Below are 22,137 nucleotides of genomic sequence, written 5' to 3'. Positions count from 1 at the left end.
ATAGAATGAATACTTTTTGGCAGTAGTATGGGAGAGCAGATAAGGTTTCCAGAGACTGGAGATGACCGAGATAGTTTGGAAATATAATGGAAAGGGTGCAGTAATGAAAATGAGGAATTCTGCCACAAAGAACACAACAGTGGACAGAGATGAGAACTTATTTAACATATAGTTGAGAAAACATTTATAAGTATATAAAATCTTAAAAATTGTATTGGTGGGAAGAACAACCTCTTATTTCCTTTACTAATTGCTTTTGGAAAGGATATACTCCAAACCTCTTCAATAGTTCTAACTTTTTAAAAAACTAAATTATTTCAGAATATTCCTCCACTACACACAATGACTATTCAAGGCATTACAAAACTAAACATTTTACATTAACTTTATTTCAAAACACTTATACAAAAATATGTATCCAAAGATTAATTAAATTTTACAGATTATCACTTGAAATATATGAGATACAGTACAAAGTCTGACAACATCTTAAAATATGGTACTTATTACAAAAGAAATGTATTTGGTTTGGCAAGGAGCTATATTTTGTATATGAAACAAGTAATTAGCCCTTTCTTAAGCATTTATTCAATGATTTAGTCGTTTTGATACTCTTTAAGCACACTAATTAGGAATAATAACTGAATTAGGAACTCTGATCCTATATAAGAAGCCTATTTGTACTGAAAAAGCAATCACACAAAAAATTCTTCCGCATAAACTTAGTTTCCAAACTTTGCCATCTTGTTATTAAGTGGACTCTTCATGAATCGGGAAGAGGCCATGTACTTCTTTATGGTCTCTAATTCTTCAAAACGCTTTTGGAAGTCAGCCAGGTTCTTGTAATCCTTAAGGAGGTTTGGTTCCAATAGCAGATGCTGATCAATAAGTTCATACATCACAAAATCTACGAAGGTGATCTGAAATTTGATCATCATGGTGAGATATAATTCCTAGGGCTTATATATTACTCTTAAACTACTTAGATCTCTCTCTACAATTAAGAGGTCCAACGCAAATCGTTGCACGTACTTAAGACTAACTTGCAGAAAATACTGGCTAAATTATGAGTTTATAAATTTTACACTGTATTCTTTCAATATCTTGTCAATTCCTCATTACAACCTAAGATATATCACTTAGATTTAAAGCAACTCTATTATCTCTTAGATTTAAAGCAACTAGAGTTAATCTAAATATTCACTGGGATTATCACCACTCTTGAGATGAATCTAGGAGTGGAATTTTAAAAACCTGTCAGATGGCCTCTTGTTGAGGTTCAGTATCACATGCTGTACATATGAACTAAAAAGCTTCAATATAATGTAAAAAGCCATGTTATTTGGAAGAAGATCAGTATTGGTTAACTGAAAGTTTTCCTCAAGATTTTCCTAAAAAATCTATTATAGGGTAGACTGAGTTGCAAAGCGGCCATGTATGATATTGGAAGACTAATTTTACTACACTGCTTTAGTGTTAAGCTGGGGATAGCAAATAAAATAATTTTGCAGTCATTCATTCTCAAAACCAAGAAACATCAAAATATGATATTTTAATTATAAAATAAATTTTTGAATATACTTACCCGGTGAATATATAATAGCTGCTCCAGCGGCTCGACAGAAAACACACACAAAAACTCGCGAGCGATCGCTATGAAGGTTGCGGGTGTGCCCACCAGCGCCAACTATCGGCCAGATACCGCATATACATGTAAACAGACCCAATTTTTCTCATCCCGCTGGGTCTCTAATTTATATATTCACCGGGTAAGTATATTCAAAAATTTATTTTATAATTAAAATATCATTTTTAAATATTGAACTTAGCCGGTGAATATATAATAGCTGATTCACACCCATGGTGGTGGGTAGAGACCAGAGTTAATTAAGTTTACAGCGTATATGCTTAGAGTTTTTGACAGTTATATCATAACAAAACCCAAATATATAAAGGTACCTGGTAAGGAAGTTGACTTAGACGATTACTCTGCCTTATTAGTCTGTCTTCCTCACGAAGCCCACCGATCCTCTTAGGATGCTGAAAGACTCCCAGGAGCTGAAGTATTAAGGGCTGCAACCCATACAACAGGACCTCATCAAACCCATAATCTGGGCGCTCTCAAGAAATGACTTTGACCACCCGCCAAATCAACCAGGATGCGAAAGGCTTCTTAGCCTTCCGTACAACCCAAAAAACAATATTAAAAACATTTCAAGAGACAGATTAAAAAGGATATTGGAATTAGGGTAATGTAGTGGTAGAACCCTCACCCACTACTGCACTCGCTGCAACGAATGGACCCAGTGTGTAGCAGTCCTTGTAAAGAGTCTGGACATCTTTTAAGTAAAATGAAGCGAACACTGACTTGCTTCTCCAAAAAGTCGCGTCCATAATACTTTGCAGAGATTTATTTTGGTTGAAGGCCACGGAGGTTGCTATAGCTCTAACTTCGTGCGTCTTAACCTTAAGCAAACATCGGTCTTTCTCATTCAAGTGAGAATGAGCTTCTCGTAATAAAAATCTGATAAAATATGACAAAGCATTCTTTGACATAGGCAATGATGGTTTCTTAACTGAGCACCATAATGCCTCAGATTTACCTCGTAATGACTTAGTACGAGCTAAATAGAACTTAAGAGCTCTAACAGGACATACTGTAATACTCTTTCCAGTTCATTGCCTACGATCTCTGATAAGCAAGGAATATCAAAAGATTTAGGCCAAGGACGAGAAGGCAGTTCATTTTTGGCCAGGAAACCAAGTTGAAGTGAACAAGTGGCTTTTTCTGTAGAAAAGCCGATGTTCTTACTGAAGGCATGAAGCTCACTGACCCTTTTAGCCGAAGCCAAGCAAACTAGGAAAAGTGTCTTGAGGGTGAGATCCTTCAGGGAGGCTGAATGTAATGGCTCAAACCTGTCTGACATGAGGAACCTTAGGACCACGTCTAAGTTCCATCCAGGAGTTGCCAAACGACGTTCCTTAGAGGTCTCGAAAGACTTAAGGAGATCTTGGAGATCTTTATTGTTGGAAAGATCTAAGCCTCTATGTCGAAAGACCGAAGCCAACATGCTCCTGTAGCCCTTAATCGTGGGAGCTGAAAGGGAGCGAACCTTTCTCAGATGTAAAAGAAAATCTGTGATTTGGGCTACAGAGGTACTGGACGAGGACACAGATGCTGACTTGCACCAGTCTCGAAAGACTTCCCACTTCGACTGGTATACTCTAATGGTAGAAGCTCTCCTCGCTCTTGCAATCGCACTGGCTGCCTCCTTCGAAAAGCCTCGAGCTCTTGAGAGTCTTTCGATAGTCTGAAGGAAGTCAGACGAAGAGCGGGGAGGCTTTGATGGACATTCTTTACGTGGGGCTGACGTAACAGATCTACCCTTAGAGGAAGACTTCTTGGAAAGTCTACCAGCCATTGAAGTACCTCGGTGAACCACTCTCTCGCTGGCCAGAGGGTAGCAACCAACGTCAACCTTGTCCCTTCGTGAGAGGCGAACTTCTGCAGTACCTTGTTGACTATCTTGAATGGTGGGAATGCATATAAGTCCAGAAGAGACCAATCCAGTAGAAACGCGTCTATGTGGATTGCTTCTGTATCTAGGACTGGAGAGCAATAGATTGGTAACCTTTTGGTCAACGAGGAGGCAAAGAGGTCTATGGTGGGTTGACCCCAAGTAGCCCAAAGACACTTGCCCACGTCCTTGTGGAGGGTCCATTCCGTGGGTATCACCTGACCCCTCCGACTGAGACAGTCTGCCAAGACGTTCAAGTCCCCCTGAATGAATCTCGTCAACAGGGAGATGCCTCGATTTCTTGACCATAAGAGAAGGTCCCTTGCGATCTCGAGCAGCGTGAAGGAGTGTGTGCCTCCTTGCTTGGAGATGTACGCCAAAGCTGTGGTGTTGTCTGAGTTGACCTCTACCACTTAGTTTCGAAGAAGCTTTCGAATATCATCAAGGCCAAGTGGACTGCTAATAGCTCCTTGCCGTTGATGTGCATGCTCTTCTGACTAGAGGTCCACAGACCCGAGCATTCCCGACCGTCCAGGGTCGCATCCCAACCCAAATCCGACGCGTCTGAGAACAACACGTGGTTTGGGTTCTTGACTGCTAGGGATAGTCCCTCTCTCAGACTGATATTGCTGTCCCACCATTTCAGGCATGCCTTTACTGGTTCGGAGACTGGGAATGATACCGTCTCTAACGTCTTGTCCTAGTTCCAGTGAGAGGCTAGATGGAACCGGAGAGGCAGAAGGTGTAGTCTCCCTAGTGAGACAAACTGCTCCAGGGATGAGAGAGTCCCTACGAGACTGTTCCAACTCCTGACTGAACAAACGTTTTCTTTTCAGCATTAGTTGGACTTCGAGCAGGGCTTGTTCTATTCGGTGGCAGACGGAAAAGCCCGAAAAAAAACTGGACTGCGAATCTCCATCCCCAAATATAGAATAATCTGGGATGGGATCAGTTGGGACTTTTAGGTTGACCAAAAGTCCCAACTCCCTGGCCAGACTCAACGTCCAATGTAGATCCTGCAGACAGCGAAGACTGGACGATGCTCTGAGAAGCCAGTCGTCCAAGTACAGGGAGGCTCGGATCCCCGATAGATGGAGGGATTTTGCCACATTCCTCATGAGCCTCGTAAACACGAGAGGAGCAGGACTGAGGCCAAAGCACAGGGCTCGAAACTGGTATCCCACATTCCTGTAAACAAACCTCAGAAACGGTTGGGAATCCGGGTGTATAGGAATGTGGAAGTATGCCTCCTGAAGGTCGAGAGAGACCATCCAGTCGCCTTCCATTAATGCTGTCAAGACAGCCTGGTAGACTTCATCGTGAAGTTTGTCTTGACAATGAACACATTGAGCGCACTTGCCTCTTACGTACTCCTGCAGTGAACATGGCTGCCAGATCATTGGAGCCATCCCTGAGGGACTTGTTCCTGCAGAGAACGTGGCTGTCAGATCATTGGAGCCATCCTTGAAAGCCGTGTTTATGCATGACATAATTGTACAGCAAAACTTCAAACGCTCGAAAAAAACTCCTAACAGGAGATGGTCTAGCTCTGAAGTCGACCATAAAATCTTGGAGCGTCTCATGGCCAGGCGCCAGGGAGAGTCTATGAGGTTTGAGAAGTCTATCTGGGCAGAGGCAGGAACTCCCAAGCCGAGAACTTCTCCCGTGTCATATCAGACTCTCGCTCTATAAGCCAGCTTAAAAGTAGGGAAAGCAAAGGCTGTCTCCCCCAAACTCCTCCTGGTGATAAACCAGTCGCCTAGCAAACGTAAAGCTCTCTTAGAAGAGCGAGAGAGCACTAGCTTATAAAACAACGGCTTCGAAGTAGCTAGGCCTAGTGTAAACTCTGACGTTTAGGCGAACGAGGAGCAGCAGTTATAAAAAGATCCGGACAAAGATCCTTAAAAATCAGCATGATTTATTTAAAGTCCATAGAGGGCTGAGCAGCTTTAGGCTCCTCTCCGTCTGACAGAGTCCTCAAGGGAATATCAGTAGGAGGGGGAACAGCAACTTCCTCATCTGAAGGAACCTTGTCCAACAATAGCCGAGTCTCAAGCAAGGGAGAGACCTGCCGTGGTGGCAATGCTTGACAAGCAGAGTCCACACGCAAAGGAGCAACAGTAGCAGTCAAGGACGCTATGTCATGTAACTGCTTAAAGGACTGACCAGCAACAACCAACAGGTGCGGGAGGACGCTCGACGTCAACTCGAGATTGCCTTGACTGCCTAGACTGAGCAGTCAAAACAACTCGACTGCGGTGCTTGACGCTCAACGTCAAAACAAGTCAACTTCGCTGGTTGGCGAACGTCCTGAACGTCAACAAGAGCATGCGGCAGCGGCTGAACGTCCACAAGCGGCTGAAAGTCAACACTGGACTGCATCGAGTGAGGCTCTACAAAACGTGACTGACGTGACTTTGTAACGTCAACGTCAACAGGACGAGCAAAGGTTCGTTTGGGCGGCTGACGGCCAGGATCTCGATCAGCTAAGCGGCGAGGATCATCGTGAACCTGCTCAGCAGAATAGTCCTCCATAAGAGAGGCAAGCTTATTCTGCATGTCTTGCCGTACAACCCATTAAGGATCAACGGGAATGGTTGCGGTAAGAGACGAGGGTAACGTCTGTGACTGCAAAACCTTGCCTACAAAAGGCCCTCGGAGCCTGTGTTACGCTTTTGTTTAGGCGGCGAGCAGTCTTCCGATGACTGCATAGGGTCAGAGCTGTCCTAATAGTTAAAACCAGGACGCTGGACCTGTCCTGAAAGGACTGACTTTCGCTTAAAGGGCCTCGAAACCTTGTTCCACGGTTTCTTATGCGAAAAGCCTTCGGATGACGAGAAAATCGTCTCGCTCGTCTTATGGTAGGGGCGGTGTTGATGAGACACGCCTGAAACCATAGAGGGAACGTCTGTTCGCTGATCAAGTCCTCTCGAACCCATAAGTCGTACGACATTACTTCTCCCCTGGGCTTGGGAGCTTGCAAGAGGTCTCGGACTAGGCGAACGACAGGCACGAACAGACGAACCCTCGGTCGCAACACTGATAACACTTTGCGCAATATCACTTTATCACTATGATTTTCTGTTTTGCACTCATTTCACTGAAATCGAATTTTTTAACAATTCAATTTAGGTATGAATAAAACTGATTTCTACCTGAAGCACGCAATTCTACCCTAATCAAAAGGTTATAATTGCGAAATCAGTCGTATAATGTAAGCACATTAATACAAGCAAAAAACAGTAAACATATTTTAAGATAAAAAGATCAGTGGCTCGGAAGGAGACTAAACACTAGTTCATTCAAAACTACGTTTTCAATCTCTCACCGTACAGTGCCTTGGGACGAGAATAAAAACTAAAAACGTTTTATCCTTTCTCCCCGTACAGAGACTAGGGACGAGAGTAAAAAACTGACTCGAGAACAACGTTACTCGCTTGGGACGAGAATAAAGATCGGAACGTTCTCTCTCCTCTCTCTCTCTCCGTCTCTATCTCTCTCTCTCTCTCTCTCTCTCTTGATTTCGCACCGAAGAGAAGAGCCCATTTACCTTTCGTCAATAAACAGGTTATTTGACCAAAGGAAAAAACTGAAAGGTTTTTCAATTAAAAAGTTCCTTTAAAATGTTATTTTTATTAATAAAATAAATTTTTGAATATACTTACCCGGTGATCATATAAGCTGTCAGCTCTGCTGCCCGACAGAAAAACCTAAGGACAAAATACGCCAGCGATCGCTATACAGGTGGGGGTGTACATCAACAGCGCCATCTGTCGAGCAGGTACTCAAGTACTCCATGTAAACACAGAACCAATTTTCTCCTCGGTCCACTGGGTCTCTATTGGGGAGGAAGGGAGGGTCCTTTAATATATGATCACCGGGTAAGTATATTCAAAAATTTATTTTATTAATAAAAATAACATTTTTCAATATTAAACTTAGCCGGTGATCATATAAGCTGATTCACACCCAGGGGGGTGGGTAGAGACCAGCATTACATGTTTACATTATTATGAGCTAAGTATTTTATATTTCATTTTAGCAGTTATTCAAAATAACAAACATAAAATAAATAAGTACCTGGTAAGGAAGTCGATTTGAACAATTACTCTGCCTTTTTAAGTACGTCTTCCTTACTGAGCCTCGCGATCCTCATAGGATGCTGAGCGACTCCTAGGAGCTGAAGTATCAAGGGTTGCAACCCATACTAAAGGACCTCATCAAAACCTCTAATCTAGGCGCTTCTCAAGAAAAGAATTTGATCACCCGCCAAATCAACCAGGATGCGAAAGGCTTCTTAGCCTTCCGGACAACCCAAAAACAACAATAAAAAACATTTCAAGAGAAAGATTAAAAAAGGTTATGGAATTAGGGGAATGTAGTGGTTGAGCCCTCACCCACTACTGCACTCGCTGCTACGAATGGTCCCAGGGTGTAGCAGTTCTCGTAAAGAGACTGGACATCTTTAAGATAAAAAGACGCGAACACTGACTTGCTTCTCCAATAGGTTGCGTCCATTATACTCTGCAGAGATCTGTTTTGTTTGAAGGCCACTGAAGTTGCGACAGCTCTAACTTCATGAGCCCTTACCTTCAGCAAAGCATGGTCTTCCTCATTCAGATGGGAATGAGCTTCTCGTATCAACAGTCTGATATAATAGGAAACTGCATTCTTTGACATAGGTAAAGAAGGTTTCTTAATAGCACACCATAAAGCTTCTGACTGTCCTCGTAAAGGTTTAGTTCGTCTTAAATAGAACTTAAGAGCTCTAACAGGGCATAAGACTCTTTCTAGTTCATTTCCAACCAAATTAGAAAGGCTTGGAATATCGAACGATTTCGGCCAAGGACGAGAAGGTAGTTCGTTTTTGGCTAGAAAACCAAGCTGTAAAGAACATGTAGCCGTTTCAGATGAAAATCCGATGTTCCTGCTGAAGGCGTGTATCTCACTGACTCTTTTAGCTGTTGCTAAGCAGACGAGGAAAAGAGTCTTTAAAGTGAGATCTTTAAAGGAGGCTGATTGTAGTGGCTCGAACCTTTCTGACATAAGGAATCTTAGTACCACGTCTAAATTCCAACCAGGTGTGGCCAAACGACGCTCCTTCGAGGTCTCAAAAGACTTAAGGAGGTCCTGTAGATCTTTGTTGTTGGAAAGATCTAAGCCTCTGTGACGGAAGACTGCTGCCAACATGCTTCTGTAACCCTTTATCGTGGGAGCTGAAAGAGATCTTACCTTCCTCAGGTATAAATGGAAGTCAGCTATTTGAGTTACAGAGGTACTGGTTGAGGATACTGATACCGACTTGCACCAGCTTCGGAAGACTTCCCACTTCGACTGGTAGACTCTAAGAGTGGATGTCCTCCTTGCTCTAGCAATCGCCCTGGCTGCCTCCTTCGAAAAGCCTCTAGCTCTCGAGAGTCTTTCGATAGTCTGAAGGCAGTCAGACGAAGAGCGTGGAGGCTTGGGTGTACCTTCTTTACGTGTGGCTGACGTAGAAGGTCCACTCTTAGAGGAAGAATTCTGGGAACGTCCACCAGCCATTGCAGTACCTCGGTGAACCATTCTCTCGCGGGCCAGAGGGGAGCAACCAACGTCAACCTTGTCCCTTCGTGAGAGGCGAACTTCTGCAGTACCTTGTTGACAATCTTGAACGGGGGGAATGCATAAAGGTCTAGATGGGACCAATCCAGTAGAAAAGCATCTATATGAACTGCTGCTGGGTCCGGGATTGGCGAGCAATAATTTGGGAGCCTCTTGGTCATCGAGGTTGCAAAGAGATCTATGGTAGGTTGGCCCCATGTGGCCCATAGTCTCTTGCACACATTCTTGTGAAGGGTCCATTCTGTTGGGATGATTTGACCCTTCCGACTGAGGCGGTCCGCCATGACATTCATGTTGCCTTGAATGAACCTCGTTACTAGAGACAGGTTTAGATCTCTTGACCAGGTGAGGAGGTCCCTTGCGATCTCGTACAACGTCATAGAATGGGTCCCTCCTTGCTTGGAGATGTACGCCAAGGCCGTGGTGTTGTCGGAGTTCACCTCCACCACCTTGCCTAGAAGGAGGGACTTGAAGCTTTTCAAGGCCAGATGAACTGCCAGTAGCTCCTTGCAGTTGATATGTAACGTTCTTTGCTCCGAGTTCCAAGTGCCCGAGCATTCCCGCCCGTCCAATGTCGCACCCCAGCCCGTGTCCGATGCGTCCGAGAAGAGAACGTGGTTGGGGGTCTGAACAGCCAGGGGCAGACCCTCTCTGAAGTTGATGTTGTCCTTCCACCAAGTCAGTGATGACTTCATCTCCTCGGAAATGGGGATCGAGACCGCTTCTAGCGTCTTGTCCTTTCTCCAGTGAACAGCAAGGTGAAATTGAAGGGGACGGAGGTGCAGTCTCCCTAACGCAATGAACTGGTCCAGTGATGAAAGCGTCCCTATCAGACTCATCCACTGTCTGACTGAACATCGGTCCTTCTTTAGCATGTTCTGGATGCATCCTTGGGCTTGACTTATTCTGGGGGCCGACGGAAAAGCCCGAAAAGCTTGACTGTGAATCTCCATCCCTAGGTACACTATAGTTTGGGATGGGACCAGTTGGGACTTTTCCATATTGACCAAGAGACCCAATTCCTTGGTCAGATCTAGAGTCCACTTTAGATTCTCCAGACAGCGACGACTGGACGAAGCTCTTAGAAGCCAGTCGTCCAAATAGAGGGAGGCTCTGATGTCTGCTAAATACAGGAATTTGGCAATATTCCTCATCAGTTTCGTAAAGACAAGAGGCGCCGTGCTTAGGCCAAAGCACAGGGCTTGAAATTGGTAGACAACCTTCCCGTAAACAAACCTTAGAAAAGGTTGGGAATCTGGGTGGATGGGGACGTGAAAGTAAGCGTCCTTGAGGTCTAAAGAGACCATCCAGTCTTCCTTCCTGACCGCTGCTAGAACAGACTTTGTCGTCTCCATGGCGAACGTCTGCTTTGTGACAAAGACATTCAGAGCACTGACGTCTAGCACCGGTCTCCACCCTCCTGTCTTCTTTACCACTAAGAAGAGACGGTTGTAGAAGCCCGGGGATTGATGGTCCCGGACTTTGACTACCGCTCCCTTTTCTAGTAAGAGAGACACCTCTTGCTTCAAAGCTAGTCTCTTGTCCTCCTCTCTGTACCTGGGAGAGAGGTCGATGGGAGTCGTTGCTAGAGGGGGCTTGCGCAAGAATGGGATCTTGTACCCTTCTCTGAGCAACTTCACAGATTGTGCATCTGCGCCCCTGTTCTCCAAGGACTGCCAGTAGTGCTTGAGTCTGGCTCCCACTGCTGTCTGAAGAAGGTGGCAGTCAGACTCTGCCTCTAAAGGACTTGGTACCTTTCTTCTTACTCCCACGTTTCCCTTCGGCACGAGTACCTCCTCTGCTGGAGGCTCTGCCACGAAAGGGCGGAATAAATCTTGACGCTGGAGTATCCATCCTGGGTCTAGACACGGTAGGCAAAGGGGTGGCTTTGCGGGCAGATGACGCAACCAGGTCATGCGTGTCTTTTTGAATCAAGGAGGCAGCAATCTCCTTGATCAACTCCTCTGGGAAAAGGAACTTCGAGAGAGGAGCAAACATAAGCTCCGATTTCTGACATTGTGTTACTCCAGCTGACAAGAAGGAGCAAAGGTTTTCCCGTTTCTTGAGGACCCCGGAAACGAACGAAGCCGCAAGCTCACTGGAACCGTCCCGTATGGCCTTGTCCATGCAGGACATAATGAGCATGGAAGTTTCCTTGTCAGAAGGGGAGGTCTTCCTGCTCAACGCTCCCAAACACCAATCCAAAAAGTTAAACACTTCGAAGGCTCTGAAGACTCCTTTCATCAGATGGTCTAAATCTGAAGGAGTCCAACAAATCTTGGAGCGTCTCATGGCCAGCCTGCGGGGAGAGTCTACTAGACTTGAGAAGTCGCCCTGGGCAGAGGCAGGAACTCCCAAGCCGAGAACTTCTCCCGTGGCATACCAGACGCTCGATCTGGAAGCGAGTTTCGCAGGGGGAAACAAGAATGCTGTCTTCCCAAGGTGCTTTTTGGACTGCATCCAATCTCCCAACACTCTTAAAGCTCTCTTGGACGAGCGGGCGAGGACGAGCTTCGTAAAGGCAGGCGCGGATGACTGCGTGCCTAAAGCGAACTCAGAAGGAGGGGAGCGTGGGGCTGCAGAAACAAACTGATCAGGATACATATCCTTGAACAGTGCAAGAACTTTCCTAAAGTCCAAGGAGGGAGGCGTGGTCTTGGGTTCGTCGATGTCCGTGTGCGGGTCGTCAAGGTGTGCAGCGTCGTCATCATCAGAGAGTCCATCGTCTGAATGCTGAGGATGAAGCGGCAAAGGAGTAGGAATTGGCTGGTCAGCTGAGTCCGGCAGCACGAGTGCATGCGTGACTGCACTGGACGCAACGTCATGGAACTGTTGGCCAGTCTGTGAGCTGGCAACAACCATAGCTGCGCGGGGGCGCAAAGCGTCTACTCCTGACTGTCTAGTCTGCTGTGGGCGAGTAGTGGTAACCACAGTGGGTTGCGGAGGTTGACGCACCGCGTCAAAACAAAACAACTTAGGTTGTTGTTGTAACTCGCGAACGTCAACGGAGGGTTCCGTGCGTCGCTGAACGTCAACATGCGGCTGGCAGGGTACACTGCGCATGGGTGGCGGGACACTCACAGCTGGAGTGCGGGAGAAGGTAGCCTCAGCGTCAACTGGACGCACAACCGTGGTTGGTTGTAGGCTAACGGGTGCAGCGTCAACCTTCTCCGCACGAAAGTCCTGCATTAAAGATGTTAACTGTGTCTGCATGGTCTGCAGCAAAGCCCACTTAGGGTCTACAGTAGCAGGTGCGGCAACAGACGGTGTTACTGCCTGTTGCGGTACCGCTTTGCCTCTCTTAGGAGGTGTGCAGTCATCGGAAGACTGCAGCGAGTCCGAACTGACCCAGTGGCTACAACTGGGCCGTTGGACTTGCGCGGAAGGGACCTTGCGTTTGAGAGGTCGTGAGACCTTGGTCCATTGTTTCTTCCGAGAAACATCTTCCGCAGACGAGGAATAAATGGGCTCTCTCGTCTTCTTGTGGGTGGGGCGATCTTGGCAAGATACGTCCGAAACCACGGAGGGAACGTCTGTCCACTGATTAAAGCCTGTCGAACCCTTTGGTCGTACGACATTGCTTCTCCCCTGGGCTTGGGAGCTTGCAAGAGGTCCCGGACTGGGAGGACGACAGGCACGAACAGACGCACCCTCAAGCGCAACACTAACACTTTCCACAACACTACCACTCACTTTGTCACTACCCACTGCACTCTTACCCTTCAACTCCTTGACGTCTGCCATGAGTTGGTTACGGTCACTCGCCAATGACTCGACTCTCTCACCCAGAGCCTGGATGGCACGCATCATATCTGCCATCGAAGGTTGTTGAGTGCTAGAAGGGGGATCAGGAGCAACCACTACAGGGGAAGGAATAGGTTGTGGGGCATGGGGAGAGGAAAAATCAACGGAGCGAGATGAACTTCTCCTGACTCTATCTCTCTCTAGCCTACGTGAATATTTCAGGAATTCGAAAATCGAATTCCGAAAGCCCAACGCATTCCTCACATCGATCTTCCAATTGACAGGTTTTACCCCGACAATTGGAACAAATGGTGTGCGGATCAATAGAAGCCTTCGGAAGACGCCTTGAACAGTCCCAAGCACTACAATTTCTGTATTTAGGGACTTGAGAAGGGTCAGCCATCTTGAATTAGTCAAAGGGGAATTCAAAATCTATCCAAGTCGTCAACAAATAATCCAAAATTTAATCAAAGAATGCAAGGAAGTATTGAAGATAACCTCTGCAAAGCGAAAGCTAATAACTAGAAATGTGTACTTCACCAAAATCTGTGAAAACCAATCCAGTAAGCAACAGCGTATTTAGTAGGTCTTGCCGGTGGCACGACAGAGAAAATTGGTTCTGTGTTTACATGGAGTACTTGAGTACCTGCTCGACAGATGGCGCTGTTGATGTACACCCCCACCTGTATAGCGATCGCTGGCGTATTTTGTCCTTAGGTTTTTCTGTCGGGCAGCAGAGCTGACAGCTTATATGATCACCGGCTAAGTTTAATATTGAAAAATAGTATTTAAAACATTTAAGCTTTGAAAGAAGAATGAACAAAACGTCAGAATCGATTTACTCTTTCTGCAAAGTGAAACCGTGATACTCTCTCTCTATCGTAACGATAGAGCGCAAACTGCGTAGCATAAATAAACTAAACGTTAGTTCATCTTTGAAACAGTACGAAGACTATTCAAAGAAAATCTTTCATAAAATATCTACTAAAAAATATTCATTTAATAAGTTTTAAATCATTTGCTCTGTAAAAGTTATTTACGATTGAAAGGGCTCAACATTGTATTAACTTCGGTTTCCAAGTTAGGACCGCCTACTCTCAGGAAAGGTCGCATATAAACAAATCATTAAAATTTATCTTGTTGTTTATTATAAATGGAAAGCTAATCGAAGAGGCCTAATAAAGGCGGTTGAGATATAAAATATATAGAGGAAAATCTATAATTAATTTATAACGTGATAAGATAATTGCTAAAAGCCTAAAACACACTTCCGTACTAAGGGAAGGGTCGGCCATTTAAAAGTCAAAGAAAGTCCAAAAAACAATCCAAAGACATCAAAAATTAAATCTATCCAAACGAGTTCAAGATTTAAGTTGAAGATAAAACACCTGCACTGCGAAAGCTCAAACCAAAAGGAAGTACTTCACCAAATATGTTGAGAAAACTCCAGGTTATACAGCGAGTATTGATACGTCTTGTCGTTAAGGCCGACAGAGAAAAAATTGGGTCTGTTTACATGTATATGCGGTATCTGGCCGATAGTTGGCGCTGGTGGGCACACCCGCAACCTTCATAGCGATCGCTCGCGAGTTTTTGTGTGTGTTTTCTGTCGAGCCGCTGGAGCAGGTATTATATATTCACCGGCTAAGTTAAATATTTAAAAATATTTATTTCATGATTTCAATAATATTGCATTGAAGTCTGGCTCAACTGCAGACTTATTTCTATGACCTGGTTTTATTATCGATGAGGTAGTAGGTTGGACAGAGCACCAGCCACCTATTGATACTACAGCTAGTGTTATTGGGTCCTTTGACTGACCAAACATTACTACTGTACATTGGAGCTCTCTCTCTGGTTACGACTTATGTTTCCTTTACCCACACATACACAAAATAGTCTGGCCTATTCTTTACACATTATCCTTTGTACTCTTACATTCGACAACATTGAGATGTAGTAAACATTTCTTCTTCACAGTTGGGATTGACTATTGCAACATAATTGTTCAGTGGCTACGTACTTTTCTCTTAGGATACAAGAGACTCCATAGCTATGGTAAGCATCTCTTCTAGAAGGACACTCCAAAATCACACCATTGTTCTCTATCTAAGGTAGTGCCATTGCCTCTGTAGCATAGTCTTGCACTTTCTTAAGGGTTCCTCAGGGTAATATTCTTGGCCCGTACTTTTCATACTAAATACACATGACATGCAGTTTGGCCTAGAAAACAAGCTTGTTGCATGTGCAGAAGATGTAGATCTGGGTTTTTTGCATCCCAGTATAGAGATCTAGCTAAAATTAGTGCATGGTGCAAATTATGGGGCATGAAATTGAATCCAAACAAAACTCTAAGTACGATTGTAAGTAGGTCGTCACTTATTCCTTAACATCTTGATCTTAGCACTGATAAGGTTTCTTTAAATCTGTAAAACACTTAAAATCTTAGGTTTGAGTTTCGACAGCAACTTTACTTTTGAGGTATGTCTCTCCTTAAATTGCACAAAAAATTGGCTTACTGAGAAAGTCTTTTAGGATTTTCAAGGATCAATCTATTCTGAAGAAATGTCTTGATCCTTTCATTCTATCTTGTTTCGAATATTGTTCTCCTGTTTGGTCTTCAGTTGCCGATTCTCATCTTAATTTGTTGGACAGGAATTTACGGTCTATTCAATTTCTTATTCCTGATCTAGATATTCATCTATTGCATCGTCGTTCAATTAGTTCTTATGCATTTTGCATAATATTTTTCGTAATTCTGACCATCTTTTACATTCAGATCTTCCCACACAGTACCTCCTGTTCATAATACTAGGTACGCAGTTATTTCGAATACTCAAGCCTTTTCCATCATGAGGCTCAATAGTATACAGTATTCTAGAAGTTTTATTAAAGCTGTGACCAAGTTGTGGAATGATCATCCTAATCAGGCAATTAAATCAGTAGAACTTCAAAAGTTTAAAGTTACAGCATATGTTTTTATGTTAAACAGGCTGACATAAGTCTTTTAAAAGTTTATAGATGAAATATGTTTTAATGTTACTTTTCATAAAATATTTTATTTTAATTGTTCAATACTTCTCATATAGTTTATTTCCCTATTTCCTTTCCTCACTAGGCTGTTTCTCCCTATTGGCAGCCTTGGGCTTATGGAAATTTTCTTTTCCAAATCAGGGTTGTAGCTAACAAGTAATAGTAGTAATAACAATATTAATGATAATTTCTTGGTGCTGGAGATCATTACTGTTAGTTTAATGAAATAAAATTGTCCATCTACTGGCTTTAGACTGCCCGAAAACATTAAACATTACAGCACTGGCATTGTGGTGAGATTCGTTCACTTTTCATCTTTGCTATGGATCCGGGGAGCATCTTGGGTTATCTCTTATACATACTGGCTTGATGTCTTCTTGCTTAGCTTTCCCGAAGATAATGAACTCATTGAACTTTGAATTATCTCCATTACGGTGACTATAAGCACCATTCTTAGTTCCCCATACAGTATATCAATCAGCTTTGCATTTTTGTGCATCACTGTAATATGACACCTCCTACAACTACAGTATTGAAAGTCTCCGAGTATCTTCACACATACGGATGGTGAGCTCAACATATTCATCACTGATAAGGTGCTATATCATAAAAAAAATATTTCATGGACCTGCCAAAGGCTGGTCATAAGAGACATTTTGCAGACTAATGTGGTGGAGAGCGATATGCTAAAAAGTACAAGAAGCTAAAGTTGATGATATTGCAATAATACCTATAAGCTAGTGTTTGCTCGATAGCATCTAATGCAAATAGCTGTTACTAAAAGATATGATATCCAATATTTGGGGGATTAATGTCTTTTTATCATTTATACATAACATTCTATGAAGAATGCAGCTTTACATATCATTTAGTGTAGGTGAATACTTAAGAATGACAAAAGCATAATTTTTCTTTTACAATCTTGTCATCTACCATCTTCAATAAAATGGGACATAGCTTGAGGTGGTGTGAGTAGATGTAAATTTCTTAGGGGGTGGATATGAGAACAGATGAGGGGAAGAATAAGATGTAGGATGATCCTTATGGTGGATCTTTAGGGGGGGGGGGTTCTTTTTTAGATGTTTATTTACAAAAAAGGAGGGGGTATTACACCTAAGGTGCTGTTACTGTTATTCCTCTCAAGATATTGAGGAAGGGGAAGGCTTGAGGCAGTGCCTGAGAAGTCATATTTCATCTTATAATTAAAGACAACACATCCGTATAATAAAGCTGTAATACATTGGGTAAACCATGTGGAAGCAATTTACTGTCAGGCCTTACCATTCAAACGGGGGGATTTAAAAACAACAAAAAATGAGGAAAAATCACAAATATTGGATACACCCCTTAACAACACTCCCAGATCCCCTCTTGTTATCATCATTGGTAGCCAAGCTACAACACTTATTGGAAAAGTAGAATGTTACAAGCCTGAGGGCTCCAACAGGGAAAGCAACCCAGTACCAAAAAAATTAAAAATTTGGAAATAATGTGTATTTTTTCCTAACTATACAAACCTGTAGTTATTTATGTGGATATTCTTTTTTTGGCAAAGATGGAAGGTAGCCATTAGACTTTATATGTGAGGTAGCAACCCTACCTAACCACTGTAGTGAGTAGGTATGTCTACTCACAGCTCGGTGAGCTACGTAACTTTTTGATTGGGGTACAGGTGATGGCAGGACAATTTGTATAAATAACTAGTTTGTATAGTTAAGGAAACACTAATTATTTCCAAATTTGTCATTTGTTCCTTCACTAACAAAACTTATATTATTTATCTGGATGACTCACCTTTAGATGGGTGATAAGTCAAGACTACCATCTTAGTCATTGACCCGAGTCTTCCTTGTACAGTATTAAAACTAACAACAAACCTTGACACCTCGCTAACAAATACAAAGCGAGTATGATAGCAGCCTGAGCAACCTAAGTGGTTGTGAAAGATAGCATATGAATGTTTAAGAAAGAATATTCAGTTTAAATAAGAATACTGTATTATACATTATATATGGATTTTTCCAAATGCTTACCTCGTGGGAAGCATTGGGGAAGTGTAAAAGTATATGAAAAAAACACTATACTAGGTTACACAAGGGAAATGGTTAACTGCCGAGGTAGAAGCCAGCTTGCAGAAGGACCCATGGTGCTGTTCCCCAAGAGAGGGGAAGACGAAGACAGGAAAATAGCCAGGCATACTTTCATTCATCCCAGCACCCGGGTAACCAATACCCTCAACCATTTGCTTGTTGTCCAACAAGGAGCCCTAATATTCTTAAACCACTTGTTGTGCAGCCACCACAGGACCGATAGAGAACGTATCGAGTATTCTGTGGGTCACGTCTTGAAGATAATGGGCAATGAAGGTCATCTGACGTTTAAACACGACCGCTTGTAACACTTGCAACACAAAAAAAAAATGGCGTTCAAATGCCAGAGACGTACTGATGCCACTGACATGAGCTCTAGGTCTTCAAGCTGGAGGAGGGTCAGGATTCAGAGCGTAGTATATAACTTTGCGAATCCATGAAGAGATGGTGTTCTAGTGACCCTCCTCTTGATTCTATACAAACTAATGAATAGGGCGGATTGATAGATTGATTTGAGGTTGAATAGGGCGGATAGTTGGGGCAGAGTTGCTACAGTAAGATAACATCTCAAACTCCTCACCAGGAATAACAATTTATTAGTCATATCGGTTATAGAACGTAGACTCTTAATTTGAAAGGGCCCAAATATAGTGTCCAATAACCCCAGATTTTGATTCTGCAATAAACTTGCGGACAAAGCTGAGCAACACTTCGGCCCTTCCCCTTCAATGAGCGATGTCGTACGAGACCATGAAGTTCACCAATCTCTTTGCCGAGACTAAAGCAAGTAGAAACACAGTTTTCAAAGGGCGGTTACAGTCTATTGCATGGCGTAAAGGTTCATAAGAAGGAAGGGCCTTTTAAGGATCTCAGAACGTGAACCTCATTCCAAGGAGGAGGTCTTATCTCCAACTGGGGGCAAGTGATCTCATAACTTTGCACGAGTAAGGAAAGCTCCATCGAAGATGAAAAATCTACTCCATTCAATCTAAAGGGTGAGTTTAAGGCTGAGCAATAGCCTTTCACTGCCAAAAACTGAAAGGAGTTTTTCCTCTCAAAGGCATACAAGAAACTCCGCTATTATTGGAATAGTGGCATCGAGGGGATAGATATCCCTTCCACAACTACAACCACAGAAGACAGTCCATTTTGCCTGGTATACAAAGCCTGGGGTTTTCGGCAAATATCCAGACATCCATTTTGCAACTTGTGAAAAACCTCTCGGAGAGAAGATACTGAAAAGTCTCCAGGCGTGAAACTGAAGATACGAGACAGCCTTTGAAAGATGTTGACGTGTGGTTGTTTGAGAAGAACTGGTTGTGGAGGTGGTTCTCCTTTGCAGGATGAAAGGAAGTGGGTGAGCCATAGATGACGAACCTGCTCTCAGAAAGCTGGAAGCTCCTGCTATCTGGGAAATAACTTTCTTCCCGACTGCTGTTAATTCCTTCGATTAGGGGAAGACTGCAATAGTCATAGGGGGTCACTGGGTTCCAAATAGTTAGTCCAGGACCATGTCCTTGTCTTCCTAGGGAGAGGTACCAGAATCTGACAGCTTATTAATTGCCCTCATGCATGCTAGGACTTTGGACATGCTGCCCCGGAGAAGTATTCCTCATCAGTGTCCATAAACTCGGATACCTCCAAGCTCTCATCCATAGGAGCCTGGGGGGAGTCGAAGTCGTCAACTGGGTCATGAGAGGGACCCGCCTCAGGGCATCTATCTACCTCCGGCCTCCGAGTTTCTCTCGCTCGCCTGTTCTTGGGAACCGTTTTAGTCATTCGACTCCCTCTGGGGAGGAAAGTGCTCCTCGGATGGAAGGTATAGAAAGACCCTGCGGTTCCTTCGGATCCACAGACACTGGAACTAAGGATTGTTCTTCCACCGGTGGTTTGGAAACCCACTGGACGTTGATCTCGGGGAACAACTTTGGCAGATTGACACCAGAATGAGGATGGATCAAGTTGGCGTGAGGTGAAGTACCACATTTCATCCTCCTCTTTTGTCCAGTGGTAAGGCGGTCTTCTGACAAATCGGCGTCAAGAGAGTTGTCCCAAGACTTGTGACGAGTCAGAACAACCCCTTCCTCAGCACTGGGTCTATATGGAGAAGACCGCTGTACCAAATGAATGGCACTGCCTTGGGCAGACCTCCTCCTGGGGTCAAAAGGGCCATCTGAGGAAGATGCCAGATACCAGCTTCTCTAGCGGAATTCGCGGAGTAGCCTGGATCTGAAGCTGTCATGGCTGTAGTGGGGATGGAAGACCCAAGCCAAGCAAGGACAACTGAAGGGTCGAAACAAGAATGTAATACCACGAAGGAAGTTCGCCGCTCTTCGTAAAGTCTGGGGTCACCTTTGGTAGCCCTGGAGGAGAAGAACGCCTGTTGGTGGACTGGCGTTTGGGAGCCTGAAACTCTCAAGGCGACAGTCTTTTCAGTATGAGAACCTCTTTGGTAGTCCGTAGAAGACGATCAAGTGAAATTAGAACACCTGTGAACTTATTCGGGGGTTTCTTACACTTCAGGACCTTAAATCGTGAAATCAGGACAAACACGTGAAATTCGCGTGGGATCAGCCAATTCAAGAACGATTTCAGGAGATTCACCAACAAAGGGCATGTTTCCCGGGACGAAGGAATCATTTCACCAACGATCCATGGTGAGCTAGGAGGAGGGAGCCTTGGGGGAACCTGGGGCACTGTAGGTCCCCCACCATTCGATGGAGGCAGAGATAAAAGTCTCGGAACAGGAGCAACGCATTGCATTGGCGAGTGTTGCATTAGAGAAGAATGCATTGGTTAGCGTAGTACGGGTGAACGCTTACCCAAGATGCCCCAGGCCGTGAAGGGCAGAATGGGGTAGCGTAGTAGGATGCTTCTCTGGGCATTGTCCATCAGGAGGTCCTTGTAGGGTCGTAGGTCGTCTTGGAGAATGGGCAGCTCGAGTTATGGAGCGCCGAGTGGATCTTAAACGCGAGCGTCTATGTCGTCCTCATGAAGATGATCGTCTGGATCTTGTTCGTCAATCGTGAACTCTTGATTCAAGAACGTGAGCGTCTTTCTCGCGATCATACACGCGAGCGTACATATCGTAATCTAGATTGTCCAGCTCGTGATTATGAGCTTTATGCTCATGAATGTGAGCACCTTCGTGAAAAGAGCGCCGAGACCATGATGACCTTCGGTCTCTTTAGCGGGAGAGCTCTTTGAGATGATCCTCAGATCATCGCGATTGACGTCCAGAGGAAGATCATTCAGAAGGACAAGGTGGAGTGTCAGTCTAAGTGATCAGGTGGAGCAAAGGCCATCAAAAGATCATATCTCCAAATGTCCGCAGCAGGTGAGGAGTACGCGAGTGAGCTGGAACCTTTCCTGTGGGGAGAAACAAAAGGCTGCGAGTAAGGCGACTACATAGTCCCAGGAAGGCAAGAAGACTAGTCGGCAGCAGGAGGGCGTTGGAGGGGTGAGTACGAGTGCTGACCTTGTCCAAACGTGGAAGGGCTAGGAGAGGGCGAGAGATGGATTTCGCAGACATCAATGGTGTAGGATGTTGAAGCCACTGGGAAAGGGTCACTCCGTGCTCTTCGCTGAAGGAGTTGCAACAGCACTTCCTTCGAGGGGGTAGCAGAAACCCTGAGAGACGACCAAGCCTGCAACACATCTGGGAAAGAATGGCTCTCCAGCGTCTGGAGGTGAAGGTGCTCTTCTGGGGAAAACATCAAACAACCCATTACCCCGAGGTTGCCAAGGAGGCAAGCGAGGAAGAGCTTAGGAGACAGATCCAGGTGTGCATGAAGAAGAAGCCCGAGGTCTTTTCACACCAGAGGAGGACCCTAGTGGAGAAAGATCTCGCTATATCTTCTTCCTGCGATGCCCAAATTTCTCTCGACACTTATCGCAGGGCGAACCCAGCTTGCAGCGACGCCCCCTGCAGGTCTGGCACAGAGAATACGACTCTGTGTCAACCTATGACAAAAGTGTCGCAAGGGCGACCCTTGAGATCAGGACAAGTCCACATGGGAGCATCAGAGAAAGAACACAATCACCCCAGTAAAAGAAAAAGGATGAGCATACAGCAACCAGTCTGTAAGGCTGAGTCTTGAGGAGGAGAGAGAGGAGACCTCTGGTCTCCATCAGCCAAAAGAAAAAAAAGT

General features: G+C 44.4%; 1 protein-coding gene across 1 annotated transcript in view; it reads right to left on the bottom strand.

Annotated features, from left to right (window-relative positions):
• Positions 1 to 373: 373 nt before the first annotated feature.
• LOC137629667 (glutathione S-transferase Mu 4-like) overlaps positions 374 to 22,137 on the bottom strand; it is a 36,881-nt gene continuing 15,117 nt past the window's right edge. Inside the window, exon 5 of the mRNA XM_068361212.1 lies at positions 374 to 920. Coding sequence (XP_068217313.1) covers positions 723 to 920 — 198 coding nt within the window. The 3' untranslated portion in view covers positions 374 to 722. The remainder of the gene's footprint in view (positions 921 to 22,137) is intronic.

This window comes from Palaemon carinicauda, chromosome 37, assembly GCF_036898095.1.
Source record: "Palaemon carinicauda isolate YSFRI2023 chromosome 37, ASM3689809v2, whole genome shotgun sequence".
Taxonomy (NCBI): domain Eukaryota; kingdom Metazoa; phylum Arthropoda; class Malacostraca; order Decapoda; family Palaemonidae; genus Palaemon; species Palaemon carinicauda.
This window is presented reverse-complemented; position numbering and strand designations above follow the sequence as displayed.